General features: G+C 40.5%; 2 protein-coding genes across 3 annotated transcripts in view; one reads left to right on the top strand and one right to left on the bottom strand.

Moving 5' to 3' along the window:
- Positions 1 to 1,937: 1,937 nt before the first annotated feature.
- Positions 1,938 to 10,786, bottom strand: LOC306839613 (NLR family CARD domain-containing protein 3-like). Of its 2 annotated transcripts, none has more exons than XM_079368401.1 (13): positions 10,318 to 10,786; positions 9,557 to 9,722; positions 9,174 to 9,275; positions 8,296 to 8,388; positions 7,568 to 7,651; positions 7,251 to 7,340; positions 6,682 to 6,754; positions 6,339 to 6,540; positions 4,406 to 6,200; positions 4,136 to 4,309; positions 3,171 to 3,341; positions 3,024 to 3,070; positions 1,938 to 2,654 (listed from the first exon to the last, which is right to left on the bottom strand). In XM_079368401.1, the coding sequence occupies exons 3-13, from the start codon at positions 9,272 to 9,274 to the stop codon at positions 2,119 to 2,121; spliced, it is 3,366 nt and encodes a 1,121-aa protein (XP_079224527.1). In that variant the 5' UTR covers position 9,275; positions 9,557 to 9,722; positions 10,318 to 10,786; the 3' UTR covers positions 1,938 to 2,118. The 2 variants fall into 2 exon arrangements, with proteins under 2 accessions (XP_079224527.1, XP_079224528.1); XM_079368402.1 differs by lacking the exon at positions 10,318 to 10,786 and adding an exon at positions 8,760 to 8,904 and having other exon boundaries at positions 9,557 to 9,574.
- Positions 10,787 to 13,560: 2,774 nt separating this feature from the next.
- med30 (mediator complex subunit 30) overlaps positions 13,561 to 16,807 on the top strand; it is a 35,574-nt gene continuing 32,327 nt past the window's right edge. The window contains exons 1-2 of the mRNA XM_079368266.1: positions 13,561 to 13,656; positions 14,222 to 14,510. Coding sequence (XP_079224392.1) covers positions 14,325 to 14,510 — 186 coding nt within the window. The 5' untranslated portion in view covers positions 13,561 to 13,656; positions 14,222 to 14,324. The remainder of the gene's footprint in view (positions 13,657 to 14,221; positions 14,511 to 16,807) is intronic.

Here is a 16,807-nt window from a genome sequence, read left to right on the forward strand (position 1 = left end):
CCCGAGCTCATGACGGAACAGCCATCTGTTATCAGGTACACATTTCAATTTATTCCAAGTATTCATTTGTCTGCACTATGCTGTCTCCGTGCAGTGTTGGCCTGTATTACTTGATGAGTGACTGTAACTGTGGATTTAGGAGCATTTTGGTTGCCAAGTCCTAAAACCACTGATGACACAACTTGTGCAAACCAAACAGCTCCTTTTAACATTGTCTGACCCTCTAATTGTATAATTGCTGCAACATTTTAAGGACAGTCAAGGATAGTTTCCAGGTTTAATATTACCAACCATAGCCAGACAGAATTTAACAATACTTCACAAGATGACCCACTTTTCATAAGTCCAAGAAAACTAAAAGAAGTGTGCTGTGTCTGTCACTGATGGTCAAAGGAGTGGCTGTAAATACTGTAATTCCTGACGGTGTGAATTTAAAATCATCACTATTTGTATAGCTTCGGTAAGGCTCTATGAATTTGATGATAAACACATTGACTTCTTCACAATAAAAGTACCCACAAATGTTGTTCAAATGGCTATATTGTTGTTCACCCATATCAAGAAGTGGGATCAGCAGAAACAATTTAACACCACTCAGACCTTTGAAAACACAATACAGTCAACATAGATTAGTAAAATAGACGGTAAAGAGAAATGACAAAAACATTACAAGGTTGGGTTTTTTAAACATTTATTTGCAACATTGCGAAATTAAATTTAATCAGTCAAGCTTTAGTCAAAGCTACATCAGTCTGGACGAACTTAATTGCAATAGCGGCTCTGACTTGCCTCAAAATAGTCAACTAAAATACAGTACAATACAAATTCCCAAAACAATCTATTACTTAACAACTATAAGCATTGATGAACAATTATTCATTGCACAATTCTGGCGATCACATAATATTTAAGGCCTATGTGTGAGCTCAATCTCCTGTAGCTAATGTAAATCTGAAATAATAAGTATGTGTTTAAAGATGTGTATTAAAATTTCGATCTTCCTGTTTGTATTTTCATTATATATAAATATTCATATCAAATATTAACATTTTCAAAATAAAAAACTCCTCCCTCATTATCATTGATCGTATACAAAATGCGACTTAGAAACACTTTGATGTAAAAAAACATAAATCTGAACAGTAAACATGGGTTCAATACTGATACTGGGAAGAAAAAAAAATCGAATTCTGATATACTCAGATATATACTCTGATATATTCTCAGATCAATGTTTGCTGCTTCTGGATGTAGTTTTCATACAAGCTTCATGTAAACTTCTACCTCACCCACACATGCTGCATTTTCTTTACGTTGCTTATATATTTTTTCACTCTGTGAAATTGGTAAGTAAATATATTTTCAAATATATCTTTTTCGACATGTAGTGTTTAGCAGATTACTTAGTTACTGCATCAGAAAATGAGCAATCATTTTATTTTTGCATCAATATTTAAACCAATGTTAACATTACTTAGTGTTGCTGTGGCAGTAAACGGCAATCATTCACAGATTTCATATAACAGTTTAACCATTGACACATAGGTGGCTCATAAGTTAAATAAATGTCCAAACTCAACGGTTGATATTAAGCATGTTGTAAACATCATACTTTGCCATCAGTTTGCTTAGTTGTGTATCGTGGAGCTGTAGTCTCAGGACCAGGCTCTCTGACGGCGTGTTGTTTGGCTTGCTGCTTCGTCAGATTACAAGAACGTCCTTGTTGTTTAACTCAAGCAGGAGGAACTAATGTTGGCATCTCCAAAGATGGAAAGCTCACACCTGAATGATCATCAGCCTGTGTGTTTACAGCACATGACATTCTTTCTACCAAGACGCTATTTTACTGACGTTAGCATAACCTCGCCTGTCCAATCAATGTCAATAAACCTTTGTCTAGTGTAGTTGTCTGTTTTCACATCAAGTTACAAGATCTTTTACAGTTATGTAATTATAACGGTGTTATTCAAACAGAAAAGTAGATACAGTACTTATTACTGCAAATAGAAGTGTTGTTACTGTACTTCCAAGACTGGTGTTAAGACACTAATTTCCTATTGTGCATTACATGGATTCATGTGTCATTTGGTACATGTGTAGCTCGTTGGAGAGATAGCCTTAATACGGTACATGACAGAGAGATGCTGAGGACCCTGCTGACCAGGGTGCAACACCGGGATAAAGAGGTTCAGTGAATGTGTGGCTGAAGGTGTGGAGGTGGATCAGTTTGTCAGGCAGGACTCCGTAGAAGGACAGAGTGCCAGCAGGATAGTCCACATACACACCTACTCTGTTAGAGAGAGAGGGGGAGGAGAGCTTTGATTCTCTGTTGTTGTGCCTGACAATGTAACCACCATCATGGCAGATCATAATCCAGGACTGATCATTCCATCCAAACGCACATTCATCACTGATTCCTCTCCTTGTGATTCCTTTGTAAGTCATTGCTACTAAAACTCTTTCGCTCCACTCAACTTCCCAGTAACAATGGTCGGTCACACCAGTCCCACACAGCAGCTGAGGCCAGTGTTCAAACCTGTCAGGATGATCAGGATATGGCTGTTCCTCAAACACACGCGTCGCCTTTGTGTTGTTGTCAGACAGTTTGAGGAACTTGTACACTGTGTTTGTGTCCAGCTCCAGTTCACAGGCATCTGAAAGGGCCAAAAACTTCATCTTTATCCTGATTTAAATGTATTTTTGTACTTTAGATGATAAAAAGACTAAAGCTGTAAAGTGATTTTAAAATGTATTGCATTGTATGTAGGCTTTGTGATTTATTGATTGTATTTAATCACACTCAACAATATTCTTTTTTGAGTCATCACATTAGTGTCATGACTATCGAGTGCTACTATGAGTGTGTGAGAAGAATGAAGAAGTTAGTGTTGCAGCTCCCTCTAACACACAAACACAGTAAACCTTTGGTCTCTGTCAGACAGTTAAATCACATCAAAATAACCTTAAAGGACATGAAACATGTGAAGCCATGTGTTCATTAATCAAACTTATAACACACTTACATTTCCTCACATCCGGTTTCAGTCTCTGCGGTCCATCATGGTCTAAACTGCAGGAAAAAAACAGAAGACGATCGACTTAATACGGCTTCAATCAGACACACCATCAAATAAGAGCCAGAGTTAATCTGTCCGTTTCTCAGTCTGTACCTCAGTTTCTCCAGTCTGCAGTTTGGATCATTCAGTCGATCAGACAGCTGCACCTTTCCCCGTTCTCCAGGATGATTGTAGCACAAGTCCAGCTCTCTCAGGGTGGAGGAGGAGTCCAGAGCTGAGGCCAGAGAAGCACAGCCTTCTTCTGTGATCAGACAACCTGACAGACTACACAACACACATCAAAAAATAGACAATTAGGAGCATCAAAAGAGATGTAAAAATTAATCCAAATGGACAAAAATAAAGTACGCAACAATAACAATTCATTCCATTGTGTATATGTAGCTATGCTAATGGAGCTAGCAGCGCCACTTTTTAGACAGCTTTTCTTCCTCGATATGTCAAAGTCATCTACACAAAGAAAACAGTGATATATTGTTTTTTATTAAGTCAACACAAAAGACAACATTTGTGCAGTGAGGCCGTGCATGAAATCGCTCCTGGTGTTAGATGAAGCTGTTTTTGCAAAGCTCGGATCTTTCAAAACTCTGTTCATCAAAACTGGTTTACAAGTCTTGTGGGGAAAGAGCTCAGATTAAAAGAGCTCTTGTGGAAGTGCTTTCACACGACTCTGGCACGTCTCACCAAAACTCTGCCCTCTGTATTTCTGAATCCACGCATGACATCCTCATAGGAGGACGTCTAACTAGAAACATCACAAAGAAGCATAAAGGTTGAGCGATTGAACAGAGTAACTTGGCTGCACTTGATTGGGCAGGACATGCGTGTATGTTTTGTAGAGTAATACACCTCTGAGCTAGCCCTGCTCACTTCACACCCAAATTCAGAAAATGTGCAGAAACTGAAATGACAAAATGTCAAAAAGGTAGTTAAGTTCAAAAGATCCTAAGAAACATAGGTGGAAGATTTTGTGGATTTGGATTTCCAGGGGCTTTAAATGTTCATTGAAATACTTATTTATGAAGAAGAAAGATCTGAGAGGGTCATTGCACACTGACCTGAGAGTCTCTAGTTTACAGTGCTGACTTTGTAGTCCAGCACACAGAAGTTTTACTCCTGAATCCCTCAGGTTGTTGTTGCTCAGGTCCAGCTCTCTCAGACGTGAGGACTCAGAGCTGAGGACTGAGGACAGAGCTTCACAGCTTGTTTCTGACAGTTTACAGCTACTCAGCCTAAAGACAAGTCACAAGCACATAAAATACATTAATTACCAACAATATAAATACAGAACAACTGTATTTCACCTGGATGGTTATGTGTGCACGTACAGAGCCCTGTTGGACGCTTCGATCACTGGCAGCAGCCTCAGAAGAGCCATCTCTGAATCAGAGTATTTCTTCAGGTCGAACACGTCCAGATCTTTTTCTGATGACAGTAAGATGAAGACCAGAGCTGACCACTGAGCATTAGACAATTTATCTGCAGAGAGATGTCCTGCTCTCAGGGACTGCTGAATCTCCTCCACTAGAGAACTATCCTGCAGTTCATTCAGACAGTGGAACAGATTGATGCTTTTCTCTGCAGACAGATTAGCACTGATTTTTTTCTTGATGTACTGAACTGTTTTCTTTTTAGTCTTTGAGTTCTCTCCTATTGGTGTGGGACGATCTTGCATGTAGTTCTGATTGGTTTCCAAAGAAAGGCCGAGGAGGAAGCGCAGGAACAAGTCCAGGTGTCCGCTTGGACTCTGTATGGCCAGGTCAATGGCAGACTGATAGAAATGTTTTGGGGATTTTCCCCCCATAACAAAGCAGGAGATCTGGGATGTTTTTTGTTCTTTTGGCAGCAGATTTACACCAGATCCGGTGAATGTCAGATGGACATAAAGAGCAGCTAGAAACTCCTGAATGCTCAGATGGACGAAGCAGAACACTTTGTCCAGGTAGAGTCCTCTTTCCTCTTTGAAGATCTGCGTGAAGACTCCTGAGTACAGTGAGGCTTCTTTGATGTCGATGCCACACTCTGTCAAGTCTGATTCATAGAAGATCAAGTTGTGTTTCAACAGCTGCTCAAATGCCAGTTTTCCCAGAGACGTAATAATCTTCATGTTCTTTGAATTCCAGTGGGAATCCGTCTCAGTTCCTCCATCATACTTTACATTCTTCAGTTTGAACTGTACCACCAGGAAGTGGATGTACATCTCAGTCAAGGTCTTTGGCTTCTCTCCTCTCTTGATGATAAACACATCCTCCAGAACTGAAGCGATGATCCAGCAGAAGACTGGGATATGGCACATGATGTTGAGGCTTTGCGATGTCTTGATGTGGGAGATGACTGCGTTGGATTGTTCCTCATCTCTGAACTTCTTCCTGAAGTACTCCTCTTTCTGTGGGTCAGTGAAACCTCTGACATCTGTCATCATGTCAACAAAATGAGACGGGATCCGATCGGCTGCTGCAGGTCTTGTGGTTATCCAAAGGCGAACGGAGGGAAGCAGTTTCCCCCTGATGAGGTTTGTCAGCAGCACATCCACTGAGGCAGACTTTTTAACATCAGTCAGGATCTCATTGTTACGGAAGTCCAGAGGAAACCGGCACTCATCCAGACCGTCGAGGATGAACACAACCTTTAACTCTTCAAACATACAGATTTCTACTTCTTTGGTTTCAGGAAAGAATAAATGAACGAGCTCCTGCAATGTGAACTTTTTCTCTTTCAGCAAATTCAACTCCCTGAAAGTGAATGGAAATGTGAACTGTATGTCTTTGTTGGCTTGGTCTTCAGCCCAGTCCAGAGTGAACTTCTGAGTTAAGACTGTTTTTCCAATGCCAGCAACTCCCTTTGTCATCACAATTCTGATCTCTCTTTCAGGTAAGGGTTTAAAGATCTCTTCTGGTTTGATGGTTGTTTCAGGTCTGTGTGGTTTCATGTATGCTGTTTCAATCTGCCTGAACTCATGTTCATCATTGACCTCTCCATTCCCTCCCTCTGTGACGTAAAGATCAGTGTAGATCTCATTCAGATGGGTGTGGATTCCTGCTCTAGCAATCCAATTACACATACACTGGAACTTCTTCTTCATGTTAGATTTGAGTTTTTGTTGGCACAATCCATTAACGGTTCCTGAATAGGCAAAAAAGTATTTCATCTCAATCATTCAGTATTCAGTTTATTAGCAGTACATTATAAATCATTAATGTTTGGTAAGTAAATCTACATTTCCCTATTCCATCATTTTTTTATCAATTGAAATCCTCTTACTGTTGTGCAGATAGTCAGCCAGATCCCCCCGCTCAGCTTTTCTCAAGAGGTGCTGAGTGATCTTCAGAAATGCATCTCTGATCTCTATCTGCTCTTCATCCTCGCTCTGACTGTCCAAGCCTGCTTGATCACCTGGATTAAAAACCATCTGGACTCTCTGTAGCTCATTCTCCACAAAACTGTGAAAGTTCTCCTTCAACAGCTGGAACAGAATGAAAAACTGAACATTTAATATAAAACTGATTGAATAGAACATGGTAATATACTTTTTAGCCGTTCACAACAGTATCCGGATTTAGCATTAATTTCTTGGTTCACTTGAAAACACTGTTTTTATACATACCACAAAGGCGGAGTCCAGGTATGTTTGAGGCCACTGGGCTGTCTGTTCAGCCTTGTTGCTCTCCTGTTGAACTCTGTGGAAAAACATCAAGTTTAAGGGTCATTAATGATACAACTTAGTGAATATGCTCCAGCATGACAACAAAATGAAGCTCGACTATAGGATCCAAAAGCCAAATCAACAGGTGTTGCAGCGATGAAGCGAGCAGGGGAACTGGTTCCAGATCTAACTGATTCGATCCAACCTAAAAAGCCTCTGCATCTTTCTAATAAGCCACGAGCAGAAATGTGGCAACACTAGGATAAATAGAGGTTAGAGAGGTTTCAAGACCCAACCCATGCAGAGCTGGCTAAACACCTGCACCTGAAGCTTCCTGCGTTCACATGGACTCTAAGAAGCAAGAGGCGGCAGCAGACAGCTCTCAGGTGGTGCTTCACAATCAAGTTGTACAGTGTGAGCAAATTAATCACGAGCTTCGGTCATGCATCCTGAAAGATTCAGTCATTCAGTGTGAGCTGACATCCCCTCTCATCAAATACAGATAATATAGTTCAGTTTCCAATTCTTACTGTTCCTCTTTGAAGTTAACAAAGGCATCTTTAGAATCATCACTCTTCAAGGACAAACAGCTGGGTCCAGGAGGGTCTGGTGTCTTTGTCCTGATACAAACAAACAGCTGATTATTGAACGCATTCACAACTAAGGTGACTTCTAAAATCAGGCTTAAGAGGAGGCAAAATGACCAACTCAGCCACAGGGACCTTGTTATCAATGATCTTGAGAACACTAAGGGAAAATAAATGACAGAATCCGAGGGAGCTCTGGGCCATAACTTGCATCTCTTCTCATCAGACACAAATAACATAGTTCAGTTTCCAATTCTTACTGTTCATCTTTGAAGTCAACAAAGGCATCTTTACTCTTCAAGGACACACAGCTGGGTCCAGGAGTGTCTGGTGGCTTCTTCGTCCTGATACAAACAAACAGCTAATTAATATAAAGCATTCACAACTAACATGCATCCTTGGGTTCAAATGTGACTTGTGGCTCCTTTGTTGCATGTCGGGGACACTCACAATAGGCAATCCATATTCTGTCAAAGCACGCTTCACCCTAAGTAAGCAGTTTGTTTGAAAAGTGTGAGTGCTCCGATTGGTATACTTTCTTGGCTCTGGCACACTCAAAGGAGGCTTTGACATGGTACGTTTCATGCACAAGTACAGGTACCCAACGTGTCAGCCTTCATTACTAACTCATCCAGGAGTGTTCTGGCTGTAAAGGACTCAAAATAACCCTAAAAGTCAGTGAAGTAGCTGTCTTGTTCTCCGTGTTGTTTTCCAATGTGGACGCAGCCTCGACAGCGTGTCCCTTTTATAAACCTTTTTTTTTTTGCCGAGCTGGCTAAACACTGAAGCTTCCTGCGTTCACATTGACTCTAGGAAGCAATAGGCGGCAGGAGACAGCTCTCAGGTGGTGCATCACAATCCGGTTGTACAGTGTGAGCAAATTAATCACAAGCTTTGGTCATGCATCCTGAAAGATTCAGTCATTCAGTGTGAGCTGACATCCTCTCTCATCAAATACAGAAAATATAGTTCAGTTTCCAATTCTTACTGTTCCTCTTTGAAGTTAACAAAGGCATCTTTAGAATCATCACTCTTCAAGGACACACAACTGGGTCCAGGAAGATCTAGTGGCTTCTTCATCCTGATACAAACAAACAGCTGATTAATATAAAGCATTCAAATGTGACTTGTGGCTCCTTTGTTGCATGTCAGGGACACTCACAATAGGCAATCCATATTGTGTCGAAGCACGCTTCACACTAAGAAAGCAGTTTGTTTGAAAAGTGTGAGGGCTCCGATCGGTATACTTTCTTGGCTCTGGCACAATCAAAGGAGGCTTTGACATGGTAAGTTTCATGCACAAGCACAGGTACCCAACGTGCCAGCCTTCATTACTAAGTCATCCAGGAGAACCTTTTTTTTTTTTCTCAGTCTGCCTGTCTTGTTTACGCAGCATGCTTCATAATAACATAAAGCCATGCATGTGTTGTGACTTTATGAACAAGAGATAACCTTGCTCTGGCCTTGTTGGTCCTGGAGCAGTCTGCGCAGACCAGCACGTGTTTCAGCACGTACGGGACGACTTTGCCTTGTCTGAGTGCGCTCTCAGTCTCCGCTATTACGTCCCCAATTTATAACTCTATCCACGGTCCTTACTCTAAAATCAAGACATAAGAAAATAAATATAAAAAATTGCAATTTGCTTTTCCCGTTCACTTTAGGAGCACTGAGGAGCAGACAGTATGATGACTTCATTTGTTTTGAATGGTTGGAAAAACAGTAAGCTCTGATCAGGTGAACACTGTGATGTCACTACTGAAACAATAAATTGCCGCTTCCGACGAAACATACAAGCTCTCAGCAAAGACAACATATTTCATATTTCTTAACTTAAGATGATAACAAGCTTCAGTTTTCAGATCTTACCTTCCGCCAGAAGAATGCTCATCTTTACCAAGAGCTTCACAGCCATCACTCATCAAGGACACACCGCTAGGTCCAGGAGAGTCTGGTCTCTGATTCTGCATCCTGACACAAACAAACAGTAGATTAATGGAAGATTTCTCAACTAAGACGACTTTTATTCAGACTGACGACAGTTTAAGCATTCAGATAGAAAATCAGCAGTCGGTAGGCAGCTACAGTAGACACCTACTGTCCACAGATCATTGAGGCTGATCTATTTCAAAGTTTACAGAAAGGAATTGTAAAATTACAAAAGTTCTGAAAGATGCCACCAGGAACAGGAAAGGTAAGAGATACCTTCATGATATTTACAGAGTAAGGACTTCAGCTGGCTACACACATACCTTCATGTAGACACATCCATGGGTCACCAAGATGGGGCAGAATGACCAGCTCACAGTATCCCTGAAGCTCTTGACCAAACCTGTGTGTTTTCTCAACAAAGCTAGCAAATTGAAACGTCCAAACACGAAGCTGAATCCAGGGGAGTCAGGTCTATGTATCTGTATCCTGATAGGAACAATGAAACCACTGATGAATAAAACATGCAGAACTAAGAGAATTTCTCATCATGACGTCACTCTTCACTCATCTTTGTCCCTCAAAAAACTAAAATATGTCCAGAACCACGTAACGCATCTTCTCACATCCACCCCTGCATCTGTGACCACATCCGCCTCCGTCTCTCGTAACCTCCACCGGCTCCCAGACAACTCGGCATGTGCAGACTTCTATCTAAATCGAGGTTGTTAACATAAATCAAAACACGATCAAACCCATATTCTTCACTCTGAGAATCATCTTTTTGCCCTCTGTGAAGAAGATTCTGGGTCTCTCCTACCAGCACTGAACCACCATAAAAACTCAGCACAAAAACTATGGACATTTGTGTTGGGTAGATTATTTCTTGGTTATAACAATGATTCTTGACAATAAATCTTATACTGTTAGAAAGTCTGTTAATTTCACGTTTGTGCTACATTATAAAGGAACATGCAGGGATAAGCAGCAGACTGGGCATGTGCAAGTTTCCCTCCTGCTCACAACATGTTGAGCAGAACATGATGAACATAATGTTTCCAGTTTTACACTATAGCTTACTCACTTTTTGTTGTTGTTGTTGTTGTTGCATTAACTGTTGTCTCTCTTCGTCCTTCGATGAAATCGAAGCGGTCTCTCTTGACCTTGAAACTCTCTTATCACCGTTTGCTTTCGACGCACGCGCAGCGAAGGTCAAACATCAACATGTATATAAACTCCGGTTTCAGCAGGTACCATGTCAGAGCTGCGACTCCAACATTTCACTGTTTGGTTTCTTCCATCTGCTCTGTCCACAATCTCAAACTACAGCTTACATATCAGAAATGATAAACAAGCCAGTCTGTAGTGTCAGTTTAACACAGCAGCTCAAAGCAGAGCACGAGCTGGCGTTACTTTCGTTTTTGAAAAGTGATGTTCTGTCGTGATTTAAAAACCAGTAAATACAAACCCGAGTTGCAGGTTGTTCCCTGACAGTTTTTTTTTTTTGCAATAGAGTAATACAAGGAGAGGAGGGAGTTTGAAAGGTAGTAAAATGTGTCTCTTACCAGCTCCAGATAAACTGCGCAACACTGCTCTTAGTCGTCAAAGTGAAACTGAAAGAGGAGCGAGGGAGGGAGCTGCCGGCTCATCTTTGTCTCAAGCAGCAAAGTAGTTCACTTTGGGTCAAATTGAACATTTTAGAGATTAAGTTGAATATTTTCAATACAGTTTGTTTGACGTGGTCTCAGTATTTCCTTCTTTGCCACAGTCAAGACACTAAAATATTTTTGCAGAGCAACGAAGGGCTCTCCATTACTTTTTTTTTTAACTCCAACTTTATTGAAAACGTCAACATACACAAAATGACAAAACAAACTCTTAAAAGGATGAGCAACAATAGCTAAATATACAGAACATGTACATTCAAAACGTGAGTCAAGACTAGGGGGGATTCGATACAAATAAATTAAAAGAGCAGACAACAAAACTGGAGCAATGTAAAAAGGAAAACAAATGACAAACAGCAACAACGAGGAGGGCCAGGAATCAAAACAAACAGAATTTAGACAAATCAGCTCTAATCTTCCTAGCAATCCTGCTAGATCTAACTTTTTTCAGGGATAAGTAAAAATATTTGAAATCATTCATAAACCAGTCAAAGGAGGGTTTGCTATTTCTCCACTTAATACAGTGAATATGATATTTACACATGAGTAGAATAACGTTTACCATGTCAGTAATGGAAGGGTTTAGATTATCCATGAAATAAACAATACTGAAAAAATCAAAAGAAGGAATATTATCCATTTTTAGCGATAACCAACTTCTAATGTTGACCCAAAATATTTGAGACACAGGACAGAGTACAAACAAGTGTTCTAAAGTCTCTTCAGATTCACCACAGAAAGCACAGGAAGGGTTCACCTCGAAATTAAACCTTTTTTGAAGAAAAGTAGCAGTTGGATAGATCTGGTGAATTATTTTAAAATGGGTTTCTTTCACTTTAGGGAGAACAGGCATCTTGATATATTTGGAATGTGCTTTAGACAGAACAGAAAGTTCAATTTTCTCTGGAAACTTAGTAAGCGGCCCTCTGTGGCAATCATGGAAAAAACGAGATTTTAGGATATTCCGAATAACTTTGTTGTTACATTTCCTATCACACAAGTCACACACATCAATCATCAATTTTGGTAACACAGCCTGAACATTTGCGTACATTAAGATGTTCTTAATTATCTGAATTAATGGTAAGGGAATCGCTTTAGAAACTTTACTAAACATACGAAAACCGCAAGTAAAGTTAAACTTGTTAACAAAGGATGTGTGGTCTATTAAGTCACCATTTGAATTCAATAAATCAGTGACAAACATAATATTTCTCAGGCTCTCCATTACTGCCAAGGGGGTTCTCAACTTCGGCAGCAAACAGCACCAGCCAGCAGGATACTGCGTTGTTTGCAGTGTCATTGATTCCACCCCATTGCCCCCCCCCCCCCCCCTTGCTCTCTCCAGTTTTACATAAACTTTAAAAAACGCCAGGTCGTCTGCATTATTTACCTTTATATCGTTATCTCGCTGTTTTTCCACATCATTAAAAGTGTAAAAAAAAAAAAAAAAACTAATATTAGCCGGCTTCATGGTTTGTGTTGTTTCACAAAGGCCACTCATCTATCTGCAGAGGTTCAGGATGTTGTCCTGCTGCAGGAAGACAATGACTGGATGAAATCAAATGTTGCAACAAAGCACAGAAAGCGTATTCATCAAAAAATACCTGCCTCCACCCCACTCACCATCTCTGCATCCTCCTCCTTATTTAGCACAAAAGAAGACAGGCTGGTTGATTATGGAGAAACTCATTTCCACACGGCATGCCTCAGTTGGTACGGCGGTGTGGCAGATGGGGATTTGTAAAAATAACACTCATTCATTCTGGCAAGTTAACCAGAGAAGTTGTGGGCAGTCAAGTGAACTTGCTGCTGTGTTTTCATATCAGTGTTGAATGTTGCAGATGAAGAAAGAGACTGCGTGAAGAAATGACTTCAGGTTGTTATTACACAAAATGTCTTCCAGATAAAAAGGAAATTGAAATCCAGCCTGTAACCCCTGAATTTAAATGGATCATGTAAATTAAGTAATAGGCATCCCAATCTACTTTTTTCAGCCCCACTCAGGCCTGAAGGCAAAGTCTCTTTTCAGTCTCTGGAAGTCAGAACAGTAATTCTGCTGCATGGCAGGGCAACATGCTGAGGAAGCTGCCCCCGTCTAGCCCTGTGTGTTTCTAAGACCTCCTCTGTTTCAAATTAATTTAAATTCTGATGGCTCTCAAAATAATCCAAGCACAGCTGTACTCTATAAGCAATGGATGGATGGCTGCATTGAAGCTTTGATTAAACACAGAGTCGACAACATAACCCATTTAGTGACAGAATGTGAAATATGCTTACTAAAAAAAAAGTTATAATGACCCATGAGAAGCAATGATGTGTTGTAAATAAGTCTTTAGGCTGATGGAGTCAGACAGACGTGTATGACTTTGCTGCTACATACGATTATACCCGCAGATGGCGCTGTTGGCCCAAGTGGCCTCAAGAAATCTGCAGTGCACCTTTTTCTACCGTAATGCTGTCATTCATTTTTAAACATTGTGTCCAACAGTGTCAACTTAATTTATAAATATAATTTGAATTTAATCCAAAGAGGTATGACCGTTTTTTTTGGTGAGATTGTAATATGTCCCTCCTTTCAGAAATGACATCCCTTACTTAAATAGACTTTTTTTTTTTTTTTTTTTTTTTGTGGCGCGTCTATTCCATCATTTAAGTCTAGATCTCGCGATACTTGCAGCAGGGGAGCTTCAGCTTCTAGGAGCAGAGCAAGAAACTTGACATGTCAACAAAACAGACAAATTATCACAATACAGGTAACATTAGACGGTTTTTTTTTGACTGATTTAAAATACATAAACACTCACTGGTGTTGTAAGCTTGACTTTGCGCCGAGTTTATGAAACGACATAAAGAAATGAAAGGTGAATTGTCGTGGGTTGCGGCTGTCCACTTTAGCTTTGGTGACAGAAAATCCACCTTAACATTTGAGCTAATTCAACTGTTGTCAGACTCAGTCCTCTCGGTTACTTTCTTCAAATATAAGGATGGCATCTAAACAGACTACTAATGATTTAAAGGCGGCTGTAACTGTTAATAAATCCGGTATACACATGATATCACAGACTAGCGTTAGCTCAGATACTTTATCTGTGTTGGATCTTTGGAGCTACACACAGCTTCGTTTTCGTCTCCTTGTTACAGCTCTGAAGCTTTTAGACAATTATTCTGCATTTCCTTGCTGCTAAATGTTAGTTTAGTAAAGGTAGTGCTGTGGCTGACTTATGTTGTAATCCAAAATTCATTTTAATTTAATGACCTCTTATTATTCAGCTGCTTTTTCTCTCTCTCTCTCCTAATGCTGTGATTCACTTCATAAAGGCATGTAAGGGTGTGCTGGTGTGGAAAAAAGCCTGACAGGTGACTTTGCCTTGACCTGGACCAAGCCTTCCATCATCCTCCAGCGTTCTCACCTGCCGTCGTCATGACAACCCCTCCTCTTGTTCCACCCTACGGCGGTCAGCCTCCACCCCTGCAGCAGCAGCAGCAGCAGCAGGCGCAGGCAGCCCGTGATGTCAACACGGCCTCCCTGTGCCGCATCGGCCAGGAGACGGTCCAGGACATCGTTCTCAGGACGATGGAGATCTTCCAGCTTCTCAGGAACATGCAGGTCCGTCTCGTTCTATTCTCACGTCACATGCCCATCAAATATGGTTTCACTCAATTTTCAAGTTTCTGTTTGTCTCTGATATTTTCTGCAATGAAGAAGCCCAACTGATCAACACCAATGATAAAACAGCATCAGATATCAGTAGACGGACAAATGTTAAAAAACAGCATCGCAAGATAGCAGAGGAGTAAACTGAAATAGTAATAATAGTTCTGTTGGGGCGTGACAGAGCAGCAATATTCACATGTAACAAACAAAACAGCTGCAGGAAGACTATTTTTTAGAGAACGTGTTTAGAGGAATTTTTCAATAAAAGATTTTGCAAATACAGCGAATATAATGTGGACATTTGTAATAAAGCCAGCTGGAGTGTGCAAGCCTCTTTGATTTTTGTTGAAACCCTTTCAAAATTCATATCAGTGCATCAAAAAAAGAAAAAAAGCCATTTAGAGACATGATCATTCTAATAGAAATGTGCAAAGAAGTAAAAAAAAGAAAAAGAAAAAATCTTGAGGAAATGTAGTTTGGTCTAAGTCAGTTGCCTCCCTGCAGAGTGTTGCTCACCTGAAGCTGGGCGCAAATCTGAGCCTCCACTGTCTGAAGCAAGCTTGAGCGTTAAGGCAGAAGGCACAAATGTTCAAGGGAGAAAAGATTTAAAAGTAGATGTGAAAACTCAAGAAGAAGAAAATTGCTTCCATCTTGATTGAAGATTCTTGGATTATAGTTGTTTTGCTCAAAGCTTAGACCACTAAGGAGAAAAGCCTCAAACCGGGTGATCAGATCAGAGGTGGGCTGTGCTATTACAAGTACAAACAACCAACGAGATCTCTAATAGTCCAATTACTCAACATATGTCATCCTGCGGTGGATTTGACGACTACGACGTCTCCAGCTTTGCCGGATGTTTTGATTGTTTGCGGTGACAGTGAATAGTCTGTGCATGCTCTATAAGTTATTGAAACGATGTTGTTTTCTGAGCCAGCCTGTGAAGACAAATGTTTAACACATTTACTGCGACTCTCTGTGCCTTTGAATTGCCCCCCCGGGGACAAATAAAGTTTTATGAATTGAATTGAATATATGACCCTTCTCTGTGCACAGAACTACCCTGAATATTAGCAGAAGCGATGTTTAAACTAACATACTCCGAACATAGACGGCTGAACACGTGTGAGCGTCATGGTGTGTCTCAGCCGACCACACAAACACCCCCAACATATTGGGGGGGGGACGTCCAAGTTGTGTTTTGGCAACTTCAGGGAGAAGCTCATGAATAAGCTCTTGTTTTTTTTTCCCCGAGATAAACAATTCATTCCCATCTCTGCAAAGCAACACAATGACTGTGTTGCCAGATTGTTGGAAGCAAAGTTTGACAGAGTTCTGTAATCATGTGTTTCCAGCCAAGGAGTGGAAAAAAAAGCAGATTTCCCATCAGTGATTTTATGTGACAAGTGTTGTCAACAAAAGCGATGCTATGGTTTTACTTTTTAGTGATTTCTCCGTGTTGAAGAGGCAAATTCTTTCTTTCTTTGTTGAAAGGAATACAAGAAGAGCTTTTTAAAATGTGCCAAACTTTTGGATCTACATTTTAATCTTTACAAATACTTTGTGGGGCTACAATCAAAAAAGAAAAAAAAAAAAAAGCTGCTCGTATCAGATTTCCCGGTCAGTTGGACTCTCTGCGTCGCCTCCACATGCCTCCTCATCGTGGTCATGGTGACTTAATGGAAGGTTACTTGAACAGCCGAAGATGTTGACAGTGAAATAGAAGAAGACAGCAGGATAGTGCTGCACAGTAGTGAAATTACATAAAAGCCTGAATCGTCATAAGAGCTGAAACTACCACCAAATTTCAGCAAATATATTCATTAGTCCTTTATTAGTACTTTGTGTTCTTTAATTAATCAGATCTCATGATGAATCTTGAAAGGATTGTCTTGAAATACATCAGTTACAGCTGAATCGCTGTCTTGCGTTGTGATATTGTCGTTATCGTCTCATCAGGCTTCGTGTCATGCTGAATCCTGACGAACCCTTGTCCACATGTCGTTCAGCTCTGATTGCATCCTGCAGGCAGGGTCAGGTTGGGTTTATCATGGATGTCTGCCTGCTCCTCTGAGACGCTCCTCCTGCACCTTGTTAAAATCACCGCCAGAGAGACAGGCCAAACAAACACCTCAGCCACAGAATGCACAAACAGCGTTGTTGTGACTTGTTTTTCTCTTCTTTTTTCACAGCCTTCCTTTGTACTCGTAAAAATAAAAAAAATCTTCATTTATCTTCAATACCCACTCTGT

Source organism: Symphodus melops, assembly GCF_947650265.1.
Source record: "Symphodus melops genome assembly, chromosome: 18".
NCBI classification, from domain to species: Eukaryota; Metazoa; Chordata; class Actinopteri; order Labriformes; family Labridae; genus Symphodus; species Symphodus melops.

Coding starts and splice junctions, on each gene's coding strand:
- LOC306839613 (XM_079368401.1), bottom strand. CDS start 9,274: ATGCAGAATCAGAGACCAGACTCTCCTGGACCTAGCGGTGTGTCCTTG. Junction 7,341..7,567: donor GTTGACTTCAAAGATGAACA/GTAAGAATTGGA, acceptor TGTTTGTATCAG/GACAAAGACACCAGACCCTC. Junction 6,541..6,681: donor ACCTGGACTCCGCCTTTGTG/GTATGTATAAAA, acceptor ATTCTGTTCCAG/CTGTTGAAGGAGAACTTTCA.